This window comes from Macaca nemestrina, chromosome 12, assembly GCF_043159975.1.
Source record: "Macaca nemestrina isolate mMacNem1 chromosome 12, mMacNem.hap1, whole genome shotgun sequence".
In the NCBI taxonomy this organism is placed as follows: Eukaryota; Metazoa; Chordata; class Mammalia; order Primates; family Cercopithecidae; genus Macaca; species Macaca nemestrina.
Window position 1 is genome coordinate 83,031,661 of NC_092136.1, and position 14,532 is coordinate 83,046,192.

Consider the following 14,532-nt stretch of genomic DNA (forward strand, 5'->3'; position numbering starts at 1 on the left):
GATAATATAATTTGTTTTATTATTATTATACTTTAAATTCTGGGGCACATATGCACAATGTGCAGGTTTGTTACATAGGTATACATGTGTCATGTTGGGAGTGTAAATTAGTTCAACCATTGTGGAAGACAGTGTGGCAATTTTTCAAGGATCTAGAACAAGAAATTCCATTTGACCCAGCAATCCCATTACTGGGTATATATCCAAAGGATTATAAATCTTTCTACTATAAAGACACATGCACACGTATGTTTATTGCAGCACTATTCACAATAGCAAAGTCTTGGGACCAACCCAAATGCCCATCAGTGATAGACTGGATAAATAAAATGTGGCACATATATACCATGGAATACTATGCAGCCATAAAAAAAGGATCCTTTGCAAGGACATGAAACTGATAACTATAATTTTAACTCCTTCCCTCTGGTCCCAAGTCTGAGGATCAAAAACTCACAGGAATCATTGGTGTTCTGGGAAAGAATCCTCAAATCCACCAGGCACCAAACATTCCATATGCTGAATCAAGAATATCTTCTCCATATATATCCTACTAGAAATTAAATATACATAGAATGCACTGTGAATAATTAATTTAATTTGATGTATCATTCTATCGTCCACCATTATCTTTATCAACAGAATCTGAAAGTACCACTATTCTCAGTTAAAAAGGGATTCCTTGCATTCAAAACCTGGGAATGACTATGAGTATAATCGTAGAGTTTTCCACACTGAAGAGGCAAGAGAGCAGCCAGCTGAGGCCTATACCTGACATCTCCAGGTCTGAGGCAAATGATCCCCACCCTTGGCTTCTTAATGACTGTCCTTTGTTCACGGCAGAGAGATGTGATTTTTTTCTAATGGCAAAATTGATCTTATCCCTTTCCTGCTTAAAATCACTTAACTGGTTTTACTACCTTCAGACTAAACATCAAACACCAACTGGGCATAAGGATTGTTCCGTGATCCTTCTCCGATCGGGGGCCCTCCCTAACAGTCCAGGCCCGACCAGATACTCATCTAAGCTCCTGCCTATTGAACTACTTTCACTTCCTAGGACAAGCTGAGAGCTCCCTCTCGCTGTCCTACCCTTTCTACTTACTGTTCCTTCTCCTTTCCACTCTTCAGGGCTGACTTCTCAATATTTCACACCTCAGCTTTGACATTTCTTCTTCCAGGAAGCCTTTTCTGTTCATGTCATTAGGCCGAGTTAAGGATTCCTCACCTAGGAGCCTATAAGACCCCCATAGTATTGATTACATTGATTATATTGCATTTTGATTGCCCCCAAACTAGATTCTAAGCTTTGTGAGGATGGAGATCATGTTTGATTTGTCCTCCAATGTCTAGCACCATGCCTGGCACATAACATAGCAGGTGCACAATAAAGATCTGCTCAGTACATTTAAAACTCCATGAAAGTCCTATCTCCAAAGGTCAGGGAAGCACAGTGTTTTTTGTTTGTTTGGTGGAATTAACATCAGTTGCTCGTTTTTCATTTCTATAAGAACTTCAGGGTCCCTTAGTAAGTTTTATAGAACTAGTGATAAAAATTTATAGCTCAATGGTGTTGCTTTAGATGCACTGTGTTTTAACATGGGGATTTATCTATGCTTGGGGATATACAAACTGTTTTAAGTCCTCTCCAAATGCTCTTCAAAATGTATCCCAAAAAAGTATTAGGTCACTATCACAGATTATACCCATTTTGCAGAAAGAAACACAAAGATCGAGAGGTCAAGGGATGATTTCCTTTTGATCACATAATAGAATGTTTTGGAAAAGAGATTTTTTTTTTCTCGATTCTACTTCTTTCCTTTTGGCCCATCATACAGACTTTTCTCACATAATCTTCAATGCTTTAATGTATTTGGTTTTTTATAAGTCTTTCTTTTACTAGACTTTAAGCTCCTTATAGGCAGTGACTAGATTTTATTTTTCTTTCTGTTTTTAGCTTAGGACCGGGAATCGTGTTGGCATGCAAAAAATGTTACTTTGCCCAGCTCTTACAAATGCTCTACCAATCATGCTCTTAGGCTTACTGTGATGAAAGCATTCCTCTCTTGTGATTTGCTGAAACTTCAGCTTTAAAATGTACTTAAATCTTTTGTAGTACCTTCCACCTCCCCACCCCTGATTGTACTAACGTTATACTCTACTTGAACTTCTTCAGTAAATTAGAGCTCCTGTCTTTTCAAGAAAGTACAGTGTACCTCTCACTAACTAGGAAAAAGTCCTTAATTTTTCCCTCGAAGCTACAGAGAACATGATTTGCACATACTTAGCTCCCTAAAAAATGACCACCAATACAAATTAAAAAGCAACCCTCTGCAATTTTAAATTTAAATCTTAATTCATCTAATCTAGATGACTTAAATGTTTGCTTTTCATTTTAACAGTAGGGAACCCATTTAACAATATTTTTCAAATAAATAAGGACTCCTAGATATTAATGCAGATGCAAATCTGTCTGGAGATTAATGAATTACTGTCACATCCTAAAAGTGGCAAATAGAGAAAAGAGGAGTAGCTGAAGGTTTTGTAGCGGCTTAGTCACATGGTCCAGTAGTAACAGTTGGGAAATGAGTAGAGAGGCGATAACAAAAATAAAAACAAACAGTTCAATTAGTCTACATGGAGAAAAACAGCCCATAGGCTAATTGATTATAGCTGTCATGACAGTTGATTATAGTGTTTGTCTGTAAACACACAGGAGGAAAAAAGCAGAGAAAAACTAATGGCCTGTTTGGCTGCCTTTTGTTGGTGAAACATCCTACAAATAGATGATGCAATGCTAGCCAGCCCCTCTCTGGTAAGAAACAGAGTGAACCCAATGATGTGGCGGTGTGCTAGGAGGCACCGTCTGCTGACACAGAAAGAAAGGTGGCCTTGCAGACTGTGGTTTGAAATGCCTTAGGAGCCAGGTGCTAGGTTGCATTATTGTGTTTAAAGGCAGAGCCTTTGGGATTTATCTTTTCTGTGTCCAGATGACTTACAAACAATGATACTCAGGGCTACTGACCCAGTAGTAAAGGAACAATCCCTGTTCAGGTCTATCTTTGGGAGTAAAGATGGCTTTACCCTCAAACCTGCTCCACACTCCCTCTGGGGCGTCCATTATGCTCAGGGGGACAAAGATGAGTGCAGCACATGCTTTTGGGAGAACAGATTGATCATAAACAGTAAATTAAAATGCAATAGTTTAAATTCTATAGGGGCACCAAGGAAGGGGAACTCTCTCTGCTGTGGGCAATTGGGAGTAGAGACGGCTTCTCAGAGCAGGTCTTAGAACTAGGCTTCTAAGGTCATTATGAATTTGTTAAGGCCGGGTGCAGTGGCTCACGCCTGTAATCCCAGCACTTTGGGAGGCCAAGACAGGCGGATCACCTGAGGTCAGGAGTTCAAGACCAGCCTGGCCAACATGGTGAAACCCTGTCTCTACCAAAAATACCAAAAATTAGCCAGGCATGATGCTCCAGCTACTCAGGAGGCTGAGGCAGGAGAATCACTTGAACCTGGGAGGCAGAGCTTGCAGTGAGCCGAGATTGTGCCACTGTACACCAGCCTGGGCGACAAAGTGAGACTCTGTTTTTAAAAAAAAAAAAAAAAAAAAAAAAAAAAGTTTGTTAGATATATGTAAAGCGCTTAGCACAGGATCCAGCAAACATTACATTTTAAAATAAATAACTGTTTTGTTATGTATGAGAATAATATTATTATATTCCGAATTATTATGAATTGAAAAGAAGGGTGTTCCAGCAGGGAAGCAGTGTGTATGCAGGTGTTTAAAAATATCCCATGTTAGCCAGGCATGGTAGCTCACACTTGTAATCCCAGCACTTTGGGAGGCTAAGAAGGGCGGATCACCAGAGGTCAGGAGTTCGAGACAGGCCTGGCCAACATAGCGAAACACCATCTCTACTTAAAAAAAAAAAAAAAAAAGAAAAAAAAAAAAAAAGAAAAATAGCCAGGCATGGCGGTGGGCACCTGTAATTCCAGCTACTTGGGAGGCTGAGGCAGGAGAATTGCTTGAACCTGGGAAGTAGAGGTTGCAGTGAGCTGAGATCATGCCACTGCATTCTAGCCTGGGCAATAAGAGCGAAACTCCATCTCAAAAAAAGGAAAAAAAAAGGAAAGAAAAAAAAGAAATATCCCATGTTCTAGAAACAATCAGCGGCACTTCTTGGTGGCTGGAGGATCGAGGAAGTGACAATGGGTTTCTTATTTTAGCGAGGTAAGTATATTGGCAGGGTGGAAAACGGACTGAGAGGCTGAGAGGGAGGTAAAGTTGGGGAGCCCAATTAGGCAGCTATTATAAAAAGTTAAGTCAAGATGAGTGGAATTACTCTCTAAGAAGATAATATTGAAGAAAATGTTGCCCTGTGGTAAAAAGAATGAGGAGTAACTGGGTTCTAATATACTGTAAGGCCAGCTTGCATCTTCTAGCCCAGTCCAGTCACCAGGCAAGTGAAGGTCACATTCTTGTCCAGACAACTGCAGATGGGACTAGTTTTGATTTCAGATTCTGGCACCTGTAGGCACTAGAGCAGCAGTTCTCAACCCTGTCCATTCCTGACCTGGGAAACATTTTTTTTTAATGTAGGTTCCTCAACTCTACTTCAGACCTACTGAGTGAGAATCCCTGAGAGGAGCTACAGTTTAAAAATACCCTGCACATCCAGAACTGAGAGCCATGGCCCACAGAGCAGTCAGGCATAACAGTGACTCTTATTTTGTGTCTTTCTGGAAAAGTCTATAGGTGTATGCATATGGCAGTGGGGACACATTGTAACGGATACAGTGTTAGAGGACTGAGAAGACCATGAAGCAAGCTGCTTATTCCAGGGGAGACATCACTATTAGCAGAAATGGAAGAGGGGCCCTGCCACTATGTGACTTGAGTGTTTTGATCTTGAGAGCTTTGAACATATCTTTGAGCACACTCAAAGGAGATGTCTTAGTCCATCTGTGCTGTTATAAAAATAAAAACAATTCTGAGGCTGGGTACTTTATAAAGAGATTATTTTGGCTAACAATTCTGCAGGCTGTACAAGAAACATGGCACCAGCACCTGCTTCTGGTGAAGGCCTCAGGGTGCTTCCACTCCTGGCAAAAGGGGAAGGTTAGCAGGAATGTGCAGAAGTCCAACAGTGAGAAAGGAGGTAAGGCGGAAGTAGGTTCCAGGCCCTTTTTGGCAACCAGCTCTGTAGGAATTTACTCAGTGACGGCCAGGGAGGGCATTAATCTATTCATGAGGGATCTGCCTCTGGGACCCAAACACCCACATTAGGCCCTACCTCCAACAGCAGGAGCAAATTACAACAAGAAGTTTGGCAGGGGAAAGTATCAAAACTATAGCAGGAGGTGTTCCAAAAGAATTTGAGGGACTGACTCTATAAAGAATATAATACAGGTTATTAATCATCAATGACAGTCAATAAGGAGACAGGGGGAAAACACCAGTCTTAGCCTTGGTTCCCGAAAAGTTATCCAGACAAACAGACTGGATAACTTCCATCAAGGTGAATCTGTATATTACACACTATCTCCACATCCAGAACTCTTGTATACTGTGAACCAGAAAATCTTAGCAAAAAGAATGAGTTTCAGCCGGGTGCAGTGGCTCATGCCTGTAATCCCAGCACTTTGGGAGGCTGAGGAGGGCGGATCACCTGAGGTCAGGAGCTCAAGACCAACCTGTTCAAAATGGCAAAACCCTGTCTCTGCTAAAAATACAAAAAATTAGCTGAGCATGGTGGCTCGTGCCTATAGTTCCAGCTACTTGGGAGGCTGAGACACAAGAATCGCTTGAACTCAGGAGGCAGAGTTGCAGTGAGCCAAAATGACGCCACTGCACTGCAGCCTGGGTAACAGAGTGAGACTCTGTCTCAAATAAATAAATAAATAAATAAATAAATAAAGTTCACTTAAGTTATGTAAGTTATGCCTGAGAAGCTAAAATCATTTCTGTTTCTCAAGGTTTTCCACTACAAAAGGTACTCCGAGTGTATTGTGTTCTTTACCTTTTTCAAGATTCTCAAAAGCCCAGGGAAATAATAATTATAACCTACAGATGGAGAAATGAGGTTCTAAAAGCTTCATAGGCTCAGTAAAGACTATGTAAAGTCACTTGGGAAAGCTCACAGAGCTAAGAAGTGATGATCCCTCCCTGAACCCATATCTGACAGAGCTAATGCTGGTAACCACCACACTGTAAACACTTACATGTCTCCAGAATTCACAGTCCGTCTTGAAAATAAACACGTTGAAATGAAAGAGTAAGTAAAGTTTAGGATTATCTTTGACTCCTTCTTCAGCCCTCCCTAACTTTATTATTATTCTTCTTTTAATTACCAGATTTTAGAACAGTGAGAGTAGGGCCAGGGAAGACTGTTCTCTAACTGAAGAACCCTCTCTCCTGCTACTCACCAGATCTGAAAAGCCCTTGTGAAGGCAGCATTTGAGAGAACTTCTCTGCCACATGCTGATTCCTCTCACCGAGAGAAGATACCAACCTACCCTGGGAGCCTGAGAGCTCTTTGAGTATCTGTGGATGAATCAACTAATCTGATTAATTGTTTTCAGAGGTGGGGAGCTGGGTAGTGAGGAAGGGAAAATTTTGATGAGAAAGAAACTGGGCCTTTAGCACATGAAATATGAGGCTCAGAATTTAATGACTTGTTCAAAGTGAGATTTTAACAGACATGCTTTAACCAGCTATTTTGGACATCTTATACAGGCCAGAAGAGAAGGGGGATAGCAGTTGGCCAAGTTATAAGGACACGTATAAGGACACTATAAGACTGCAAACCAGATCAGTGTGAATGTACAAGTTAAGTAATTCATTTAACAGACCCTTACTATTGAGTAACTATAGACATTTTTTATTTGTGTGGTTCCAACATGCATGAATTTTCATTATCATGATTTAATGGAGTAGTTCCAATCCCCCAACAACAAAATTCAAACTTTAGCTACTATAATATATTAACTATGAGTGATTGCATAAGGCACAAACTTGTTACTAGCTCTTCAATTCACAAATCTCTACACAATAACACATGTGCATCATCATCAGTGACTCATGTCAATTCTCTCAAGGTCTGTCAGTGACTGGTCACTGAGTACCTGCTATTCACTTCACAACACACACACAGTAAAGCATACTTGTTTTGCCTCCTTTTCTCCAGTGATAAATCCATATGACATTTTACAAAAATGGATAATTCAAAGAGGGACTTTGTCAGCCATGAGGAAAGCACAGCAATAAAATAAAAAGTTATAATGCTGTAAGTGAAATTTAGATGTGACAACGAATTATAGAAGATATAGCTGACCATGGGAATGTCGACCTCAACACTCATTGAGAAATTCCACAAATGAAGCCAGAGGAACTTAGTGAAGGTAAACTTATGAACATAAATAAAGAAGAAGATATAAAGGATGAAAATGTCCCAGAGAATATGATATTGGCCAAAAACTTCACATTGAAGAACTCTTTTAGGTATTTCAAAATACAAAATGCAAAGGATAAAAGGTTGCCGAATGATTAGAAAAAAGTGTGCCAATTTGCCAAGGCATACAAAAAATACTTGCTCTGTATCACAAGTTATACGACTGACAAGAAGAAAAGGCAAGTACTATTCAAACTACTCTTTTTTTTACAAAGAAATAAAATAATTAAATTTTCACTGTTTCTAATATTTTAAAGAACAGCATACTAAGAAAATGTTATTTTACTATTTTTTATTTCCCTATATATCTAACAAAAAGATAATTTGTAACATTTTGACAAAAAACTGGAAAGTTTATGGGTCAATCATAGTTTTTCTCATAGATCATTATGGTTTCATCCTTATGGTCTCCCACTACCATGCAAAGTAAGAATTTTCCTGTTTTAAGTGCCAAGCATAAGACATGGTCCCTACCCTCATGGTGGTCTTACAGCAACAATTATTTCTAAAAATCTGTGATTGTTCTATGTTTAATGAGGGTGCCAGCCTATCTCAAGGCACTCATAAAGGCTGTAGAGGAGTTGTGGGAAGTAAATTTGGTAGGGGATATGGAGAAAGTAGCAAAGGAAGTACTGATGGGGGTGAGTTCCAAGTCTGAGGAAAATGCAAATCTCTCCAGTCCAGCCAGTTTACCTCCTCACCTCCAGAGGCAGGGTGGGGAGTGACTCTGGGCTGGTTTTTAAACTGGCTGCCAACTGCTCAGCTGTAATGCCAGATACATATTAATTGCCAACAGAATGCAGAGACACAGGTTCAAGTTCCTTCTCAAAAGTAATACAGAAACTTGAAATGCTAACAAGTGCCACCCTCGGCCAACTTAGGTGAATAAACTTTCTTAAAATCAGTACAAAATGTTTGAATTCTAGTCTCTTAGTCCCTAAAGTCACAGAAACGCAAAGAAGCATCAGGGGCTGCGACAATATAAGTTCTTAAGGAAATACAGTTATAGCAGCATATGAAATGACACATCTGGATTTATGAGCAGCAATGATTTTTAAGTCCAGAATACATATTATATTGCACTATTTTTCCATCATAAAACATTTAAAAACATTTTATTTATGGCCCCTACCAAGGAAGATGTGTGGCTATGTTATATGCATGCAGATGCAATTAGGAACAAAGCTATTAAGAGGCAGAAGTTTCCTTAGGATTCATCTTGTCCAACTTCTCATTTAAAAAACAACAAAATGGCCAGGGGTGGTGACTCACACCTGCAATTCCAGCACTTTGGGAGGCCAAGGAGGGCAGATCATTTGAGGTTAGAAGTTCGAGACCAGCCTGGCCAACATGGTGAAACCCCATCTCTACTAAAATACAAATATTAGCTGGGCATGGGGGTGGGCACCTGTAATCCCAGGTACTCAGGAGGCTGAGGCAGAAGAATTGCTTGGACCCAGGAAGTGGAGGTTGCAGTGAGCTGACATCGCACCACTGCACTCCAGCCTGGGCAACAGAGCGAAACTCTCTCTCAAAAAAAAAAAAATAAATAAATAAAATAAATAAAATATTAAATTAAAAACAACAAAACAACAAATGAGGTGAATTTAGTCTAGGGTGGCCAACTGCCTAGCTCCACAGTCAGATTCCTGCATCATAATAACAATAGCCGACACTGAGTATTAGTTTGTGCTGGGTGCAATGCTGAGGGTTTTACAGAAGAAGCATTATCTTGGGGGGCCAGACATGGTGGCTCACACCTGTAATCTCAGCACTTTGGGAGGCCAAGGAGGCAGATCACCTGAGGTCAGGAGTTTGAGACTCCTGTGAAGTCTCTACCAAAAAATACATGGTGAAACCCCGTCTCTACCAAAAAATACAAAAATTAGCCAGGCATGGTGGCACATGCCCGTAGTCCCAGTTACTCAGGGGGCTGAGGTGAGAGAATCACTTGAACCTGGGAGGCGGAGGTTGCAGTGAGCCAAGACCACACCACTACACTCCAGCCTGGGTGAAAGAGTGAGATCCCATCTCAAAAAAATAAATACATAAATAAAAATAAGAAGCATGATCCTCAGAAATCATAAAATAGTTACTACTACCATTATCATTTTACAGGCTTATGTTATTCAGCTAACCACGAGAGAGCTGGGATTTGAATTCAGGCAGAATAATCTGAGCTGACATTCTTAACTATGAAACTATGATTGTTAAAAATTACCCTTTCTAGTTACTTAACTATGTGGCCCAAAATAAGGTAACTATGCCCCCTGGAGGATGTTACAGTCTAGCTTTCCATATACTACTACTAATGTTTAAACAACCACCAGAATGTAATACCCATTTCACAGATAAGAAAACTGAATGTGTAAAATAAAATGGTTTCCCAAGGTTGTACAGTTTATGATTGGTGAAAGCAGAATTCAACATTCAAGTCTGTCTGGTTCTTTCACACACGTAAGCCTGCCTCCCTGGATTAGAACTAGGCTCTCCCGAAGCAGGCTCTCTGGTTTCTATTTGAACAGGACTTCCATACATTAAATACCTAATCTGAAATCAATGTGGATCCAGGTATTGCTGGAACCAATTTAAATCTAAGGCAAATATTTCACATTCCTTAATCAATCTCTCTCTCCGTGTGTGTGTGTATGTGTGTGTGTGTGTTTGTGTGTGTGTGAGAGAGAGAGAGAGAGAGAATATCAAGAGTCTAGCAGTTCACATGAGATAGTCTTACTGAAGAGGCCGGTGGTAAATCAAACTCAGAGTGTGATTTTGAGGTTGCATTTAGGTGACGGAAGAGAAAAATTCACTGATTGTTGTTCTCCCAGAACACAGATAGCAACAGACATGAAAACAGAGCCACTGTAGAAAATGCCTGCAAGCAGAGGTTACTAACAAATGGCAGGGAAAGGCTGTTCTAGGAATGAAAGGCAGGAGAATCTGCTGCCCTCTTTTCATTTTACTGGCCACACCTCCCCAACATGGTCTGCCAAGAGAAACGGGTCTGAGAAAAGCAGCATGATTCTCACCACAGCTCTTTAGCAAGTTTCCAGGGGTTTTCAGCATAGCAGGCAGCTGCTTCCCAAATTCAGCTCTGTTCCCTCCTCCTGGTTGAGCTGCTTCGTGTATAAACTCCGCCCGGCCAGCACACACCTCCTGACGCTCTTGAGTGGTGGCCAAAGCCTGTTAGGAGTGAAGCAGGTAGGTCCACCTTCCCAGGTTAGTGGCAGAGCTAGTTTAAGATGCTTTGCAACACAAAAAGCCCAATTTAAAAGATGGGATTATTTTCTCCTTTTAAACGCTGTAACCAATCACTTTCCAGATGTTGGCTATCTCGCTCACCTCTTTTTCTCTCTCTTCTCAGTTAAAAAGGCTTAGTCCTGGAAAAGTAGAGGAGGTGAAAACCTGCCTGGGGAGGCTGCTGAAGGACGCCAGGAAGAATTCTTATCTCCAAATTCGATCCTACCTCCCAGCTAGCTGCTGGTGTTTGAAATTCCAACTCTGAAGTGTTAGTCTGGTATCTCCTTTTAAAATGTAGAAGAGAGTAAACAAAGTTTTTCACAGCGTAGTGTTAATTCTTCAGCTGCGGGCTGGAATCTGCTGGCTCCCCTTAGGCAGGAAATGCCTGCTTAAATCGTCCCTTAGGTGGGAAGAAAATTCAAAAAGGGAAGGTTTATGGAGGCGGACTTTCACTAATTTCACCTTTTTGCGTGGCAAAACCAAGTCAAGAAATAAGGTCCTCTCAATCTGAAAAGTTAATCTTTGTCTTCATTTAATTTGAACCAGGAAAACCTCTAATGCCAACATCAAGACTTTGTTAGTTAAAGCTTTTCTTAATATTTTAGGATGAATAGCTAAAACTTGGAAATCAGGACAATTTAGATTCCTTCCTAAAACCATTTTCCAGGTACGCTTAAGGACTTTTGTTTTGATTTGTACTATATATGCATTTGAAGCCAAGGCACAGATACTGATATTTATGTTTTAATGGTTGGCCATTTGATTAAGTGGAGCTCAGACATTTTCACTTTCCTTCTCAATATTGATTATCATTGCAGTTCAGTTTAACAAGGCACTATTTCCCAGCGCTGTCTACTGCTACCCAAATCAGCTGTGGTGGTCACCATGGTAACCACCCACTCCTTTTTCCCTGTTATTTCATTTTTAACACTTAAAGAGCAGTGCACAGGCTAAAAAACCCTGTGGGAGAAAAAAAAAAAAAACTCAAATAGGAGTCAATCAAACTCACCTGAGATGCAGAGTCATCTAAGTCTAAATGTTTTGTTTTATTTTTTAAAAGTCAGTTGTGAATATATTCAACAGAAACAAATGATCTAGGAAAACAACACTGAAGGGTTGGATCTGTTCATTGCCTGGAGACTAAAAACATTTTAAAAGTGTTTTTTAGGGATAAAATGGGGTTAACACTAACATTTCTAACTAATCTTGACACAAGGTCTTCCTTGATGGGATTGAAAGCTGTGGAAGTCTCCAGGGTTTTAGGTTAAATCATAAAACTAAACAAGGTCTGTTTAAACCACACCTACAGGCTTGAGATTGTATTTTTCTATATGAATTTCCTTCCCTCCCCACACAAAAATATTAGGAGAAAAGTTTTTTAAAAAGAACTTTCTTTCAAAGCAGTATTTTGCTCATTTATTTTATGATTGGTTATTGAGTCTGCCAATCATAGGACTAAATGACAAGGGGGTATGGGAAATCAGATGAGTCACTGAGCCAGGCAGGAAGGTAGGTATTCAATCAAATCCCCCAAAAAGATAAGGGCTGCACAACTGTAGACCTGTAGACCATCTCTCTGTTAAACACAGGTATTGACCATTGTCAAACAGGTCAGCCACAAGTGGAAGCTAATCTTGACGGCAAGTCAGTTATTGCAGACCCTGTGAGACATCAGATCTGCCTACAAACAAACAAACAAACAAACAAAAACAGTGCATTGAGGAGTATCATGAAGAGTCTCTGTTTCCCTGCAGGCATCCTGATAGCATGCCCCTTTTGGCTCCTAGAAAGACAGTAATGACCCATTCAGCTGGACACTCTCTTCCTGCCCATAAATGTCTGTTGCATCTAAGACAGCTGTCTTACCTCTTTCCAACCACCATCATGGATAAAAAATAATTGAAAATGATTCTCCCACCATTGCAAAATGATTCTACTACTTCTAGTAGAGAACTTCTGGTTTTCAGGGATCAGGACCCTCCAGTTCCTCTGCTCACTGAAGTTGAGATTCTGTGTTGTTTTAACAGTATAAGAGCAGCTCCTATCATTTTTCAAACTGAACAAGCTTATTTTCATAGCCTCTACATAGTCTACATAGATAATTTTATTCAACACGATCAACAATCCACTCATTCACTGGTTGAGATTGCCTAGGGACAGATTTTGAGGGTGATGCCGGTAAGTAAGTCATAAGGGACCTCCTAAACAGACAGGAGACTTGAGGGACCCAGGGTTCCAGGATCTGTCCTATGTGGAGGCTACAGTGATTGTTGATTGTTGTTCACAGTCATTATCAGCTGGTCCCTCTCCACCTTCCACTCCCCATCACCCAAGGCTAATGTGGTGCACAGGGGAGAGGTTTATAGGGAAAACTCAGTGGAATCAGGTGCAACAGGATGCCCTTGGACTGTGAGTAATACAAATATTGACATCTGGAAAGCCTGGAAGAGTCACTATCATTTGGCTCCCCTTTGACTTCTGCTGGCCACCTCTTCCTTCCCAAAAGTTCCCAGGATTTCTTTGTGACTTTTCCAAAGCTCCCTGCTTCCTATTCTATTCAAAAGTCTTTCCAATTCTAATATATTCCATGTAAAATATAAAATGGGTGGAGTGGATGGAGTGCAAAGCTATCAGATTTGTTATTTGATTTAAAGTTTATGACTAGGGAACATGGAGAGTTGGTTCTAGTCCAACCTCAGACAAATCCACTTTGGTGATTTTAGTCAAATCATTTTCACTTGGCTTTTTCATCTGTCAAACTATATGTTTAGTGAGATCAAACAAAAGGAAGTTCTCTGTAAAGTTAAAAGTTTAGTTCAAATTTCAGAGACCACAGAACTATTACACAGCTGAAGTCATACTATAGATTGGAAAGTTCAGTCAAATTCATGGATTTTACAGGGCATAAAGTCTTTGGTTAGTGGTATCACAATTCTAGTGATATGAACTAGAATCTTCAGCCTCAAAACTCCACATATAATTAAGCACCAAATCCCATTAATTTTACCTCCAAAATGTCTCTCTACTCTGTATGTGCCTCTGTTGCCACTGCCACTGTCATGAATGCTGCTCTCTCCAAACTTGTTCCTTCCCTCTTATGTCACGTTCCCTTAGTGCATTAGCCACACCAGCAGTCAGAGGACTCTTTCTAAAATGCTCACCTGATCTTCTCTCTTCTCTGTTCAAATCCATTGCTGACTCCCCATCAACTAGAGCGCAAAGCCCATGTTTTTAGTAAAGCACATAACACCTTCACAATTTTGCTTCCCTATCAGCCTCTCTTCTCACCATCTTCTTCCTAGAAAACTTTGTGACTTTGTACAGACAGCTCTTTCTTCTTTGTTGTACACTCACTTTGTTCATTCTTCTAAAACACACTCAAACACTGCTGCCTCTGGGAATCCTTCCAGACCTCACAGACTGAGATAATGACCAACCCACTATTCCTGTAGCATCTCCTATATGCCTCTTATTCCAGCATTTCTCACACCACCTGCAATGTTTTGGATCCTTGCTTGGCTGAAGGTTTCACTGGTATGACCCAGCATAGCATTTCTGATGGCCTGGTTTGAATAACTCAGAAAGGACTTTGCACAAATCCCTGGACACATCTAAGCAGTTCTGGGGCAAGGAGTCATTTTTCCCCTGCTTTCAGTAATGCCATGCTGGCAACACTCTTGTCTTAGACCTGAATCACAGGGCCTTCCTCTTTGAAATAGGTTCAGTTCCTGGGAATCCATTTGGTCCCTGCACTTTAACTTACAACTGAACAGGGATTTAACAGCGCTTATGCCAGTGTTTACAAAACAGTGGTACACAGTTGTCTTGCCGAGGA

The 14,532-nt window shown here is 40.5% G+C and overlaps 1 protein-coding gene across 39 annotated transcripts in view; it reads right to left on the bottom strand.

Moving 5' to 3' along the window:
- The window catches only part of LOC105468849 (discs large MAGUK scaffold protein 2), a 2,241,192-nt gene that overhangs the window by 258,075 nt on the left and 1,968,585 nt on the right, over positions 1 to 14,532 (bottom strand). The window contains exon 1 of one of the 39 annotated variants that reach the window (XM_071075922.1): positions 10,487 to 11,286. The exons of 37 other annotated variants lie outside the window; for them this stretch is intronic. In XM_071075922.1, the coding sequence (XP_070932023.1) occupies positions 10,487 to 10,523 (37 nt within the window). In that variant the 5' untranslated portion in view covers positions 10,524 to 11,286. Of the gene's footprint in view, positions 1 to 10,486; positions 11,305 to 14,532 lie in introns of those variants that run through there. One more of the 39 variants, XM_024788732.2, reaches the window with a different exon arrangement.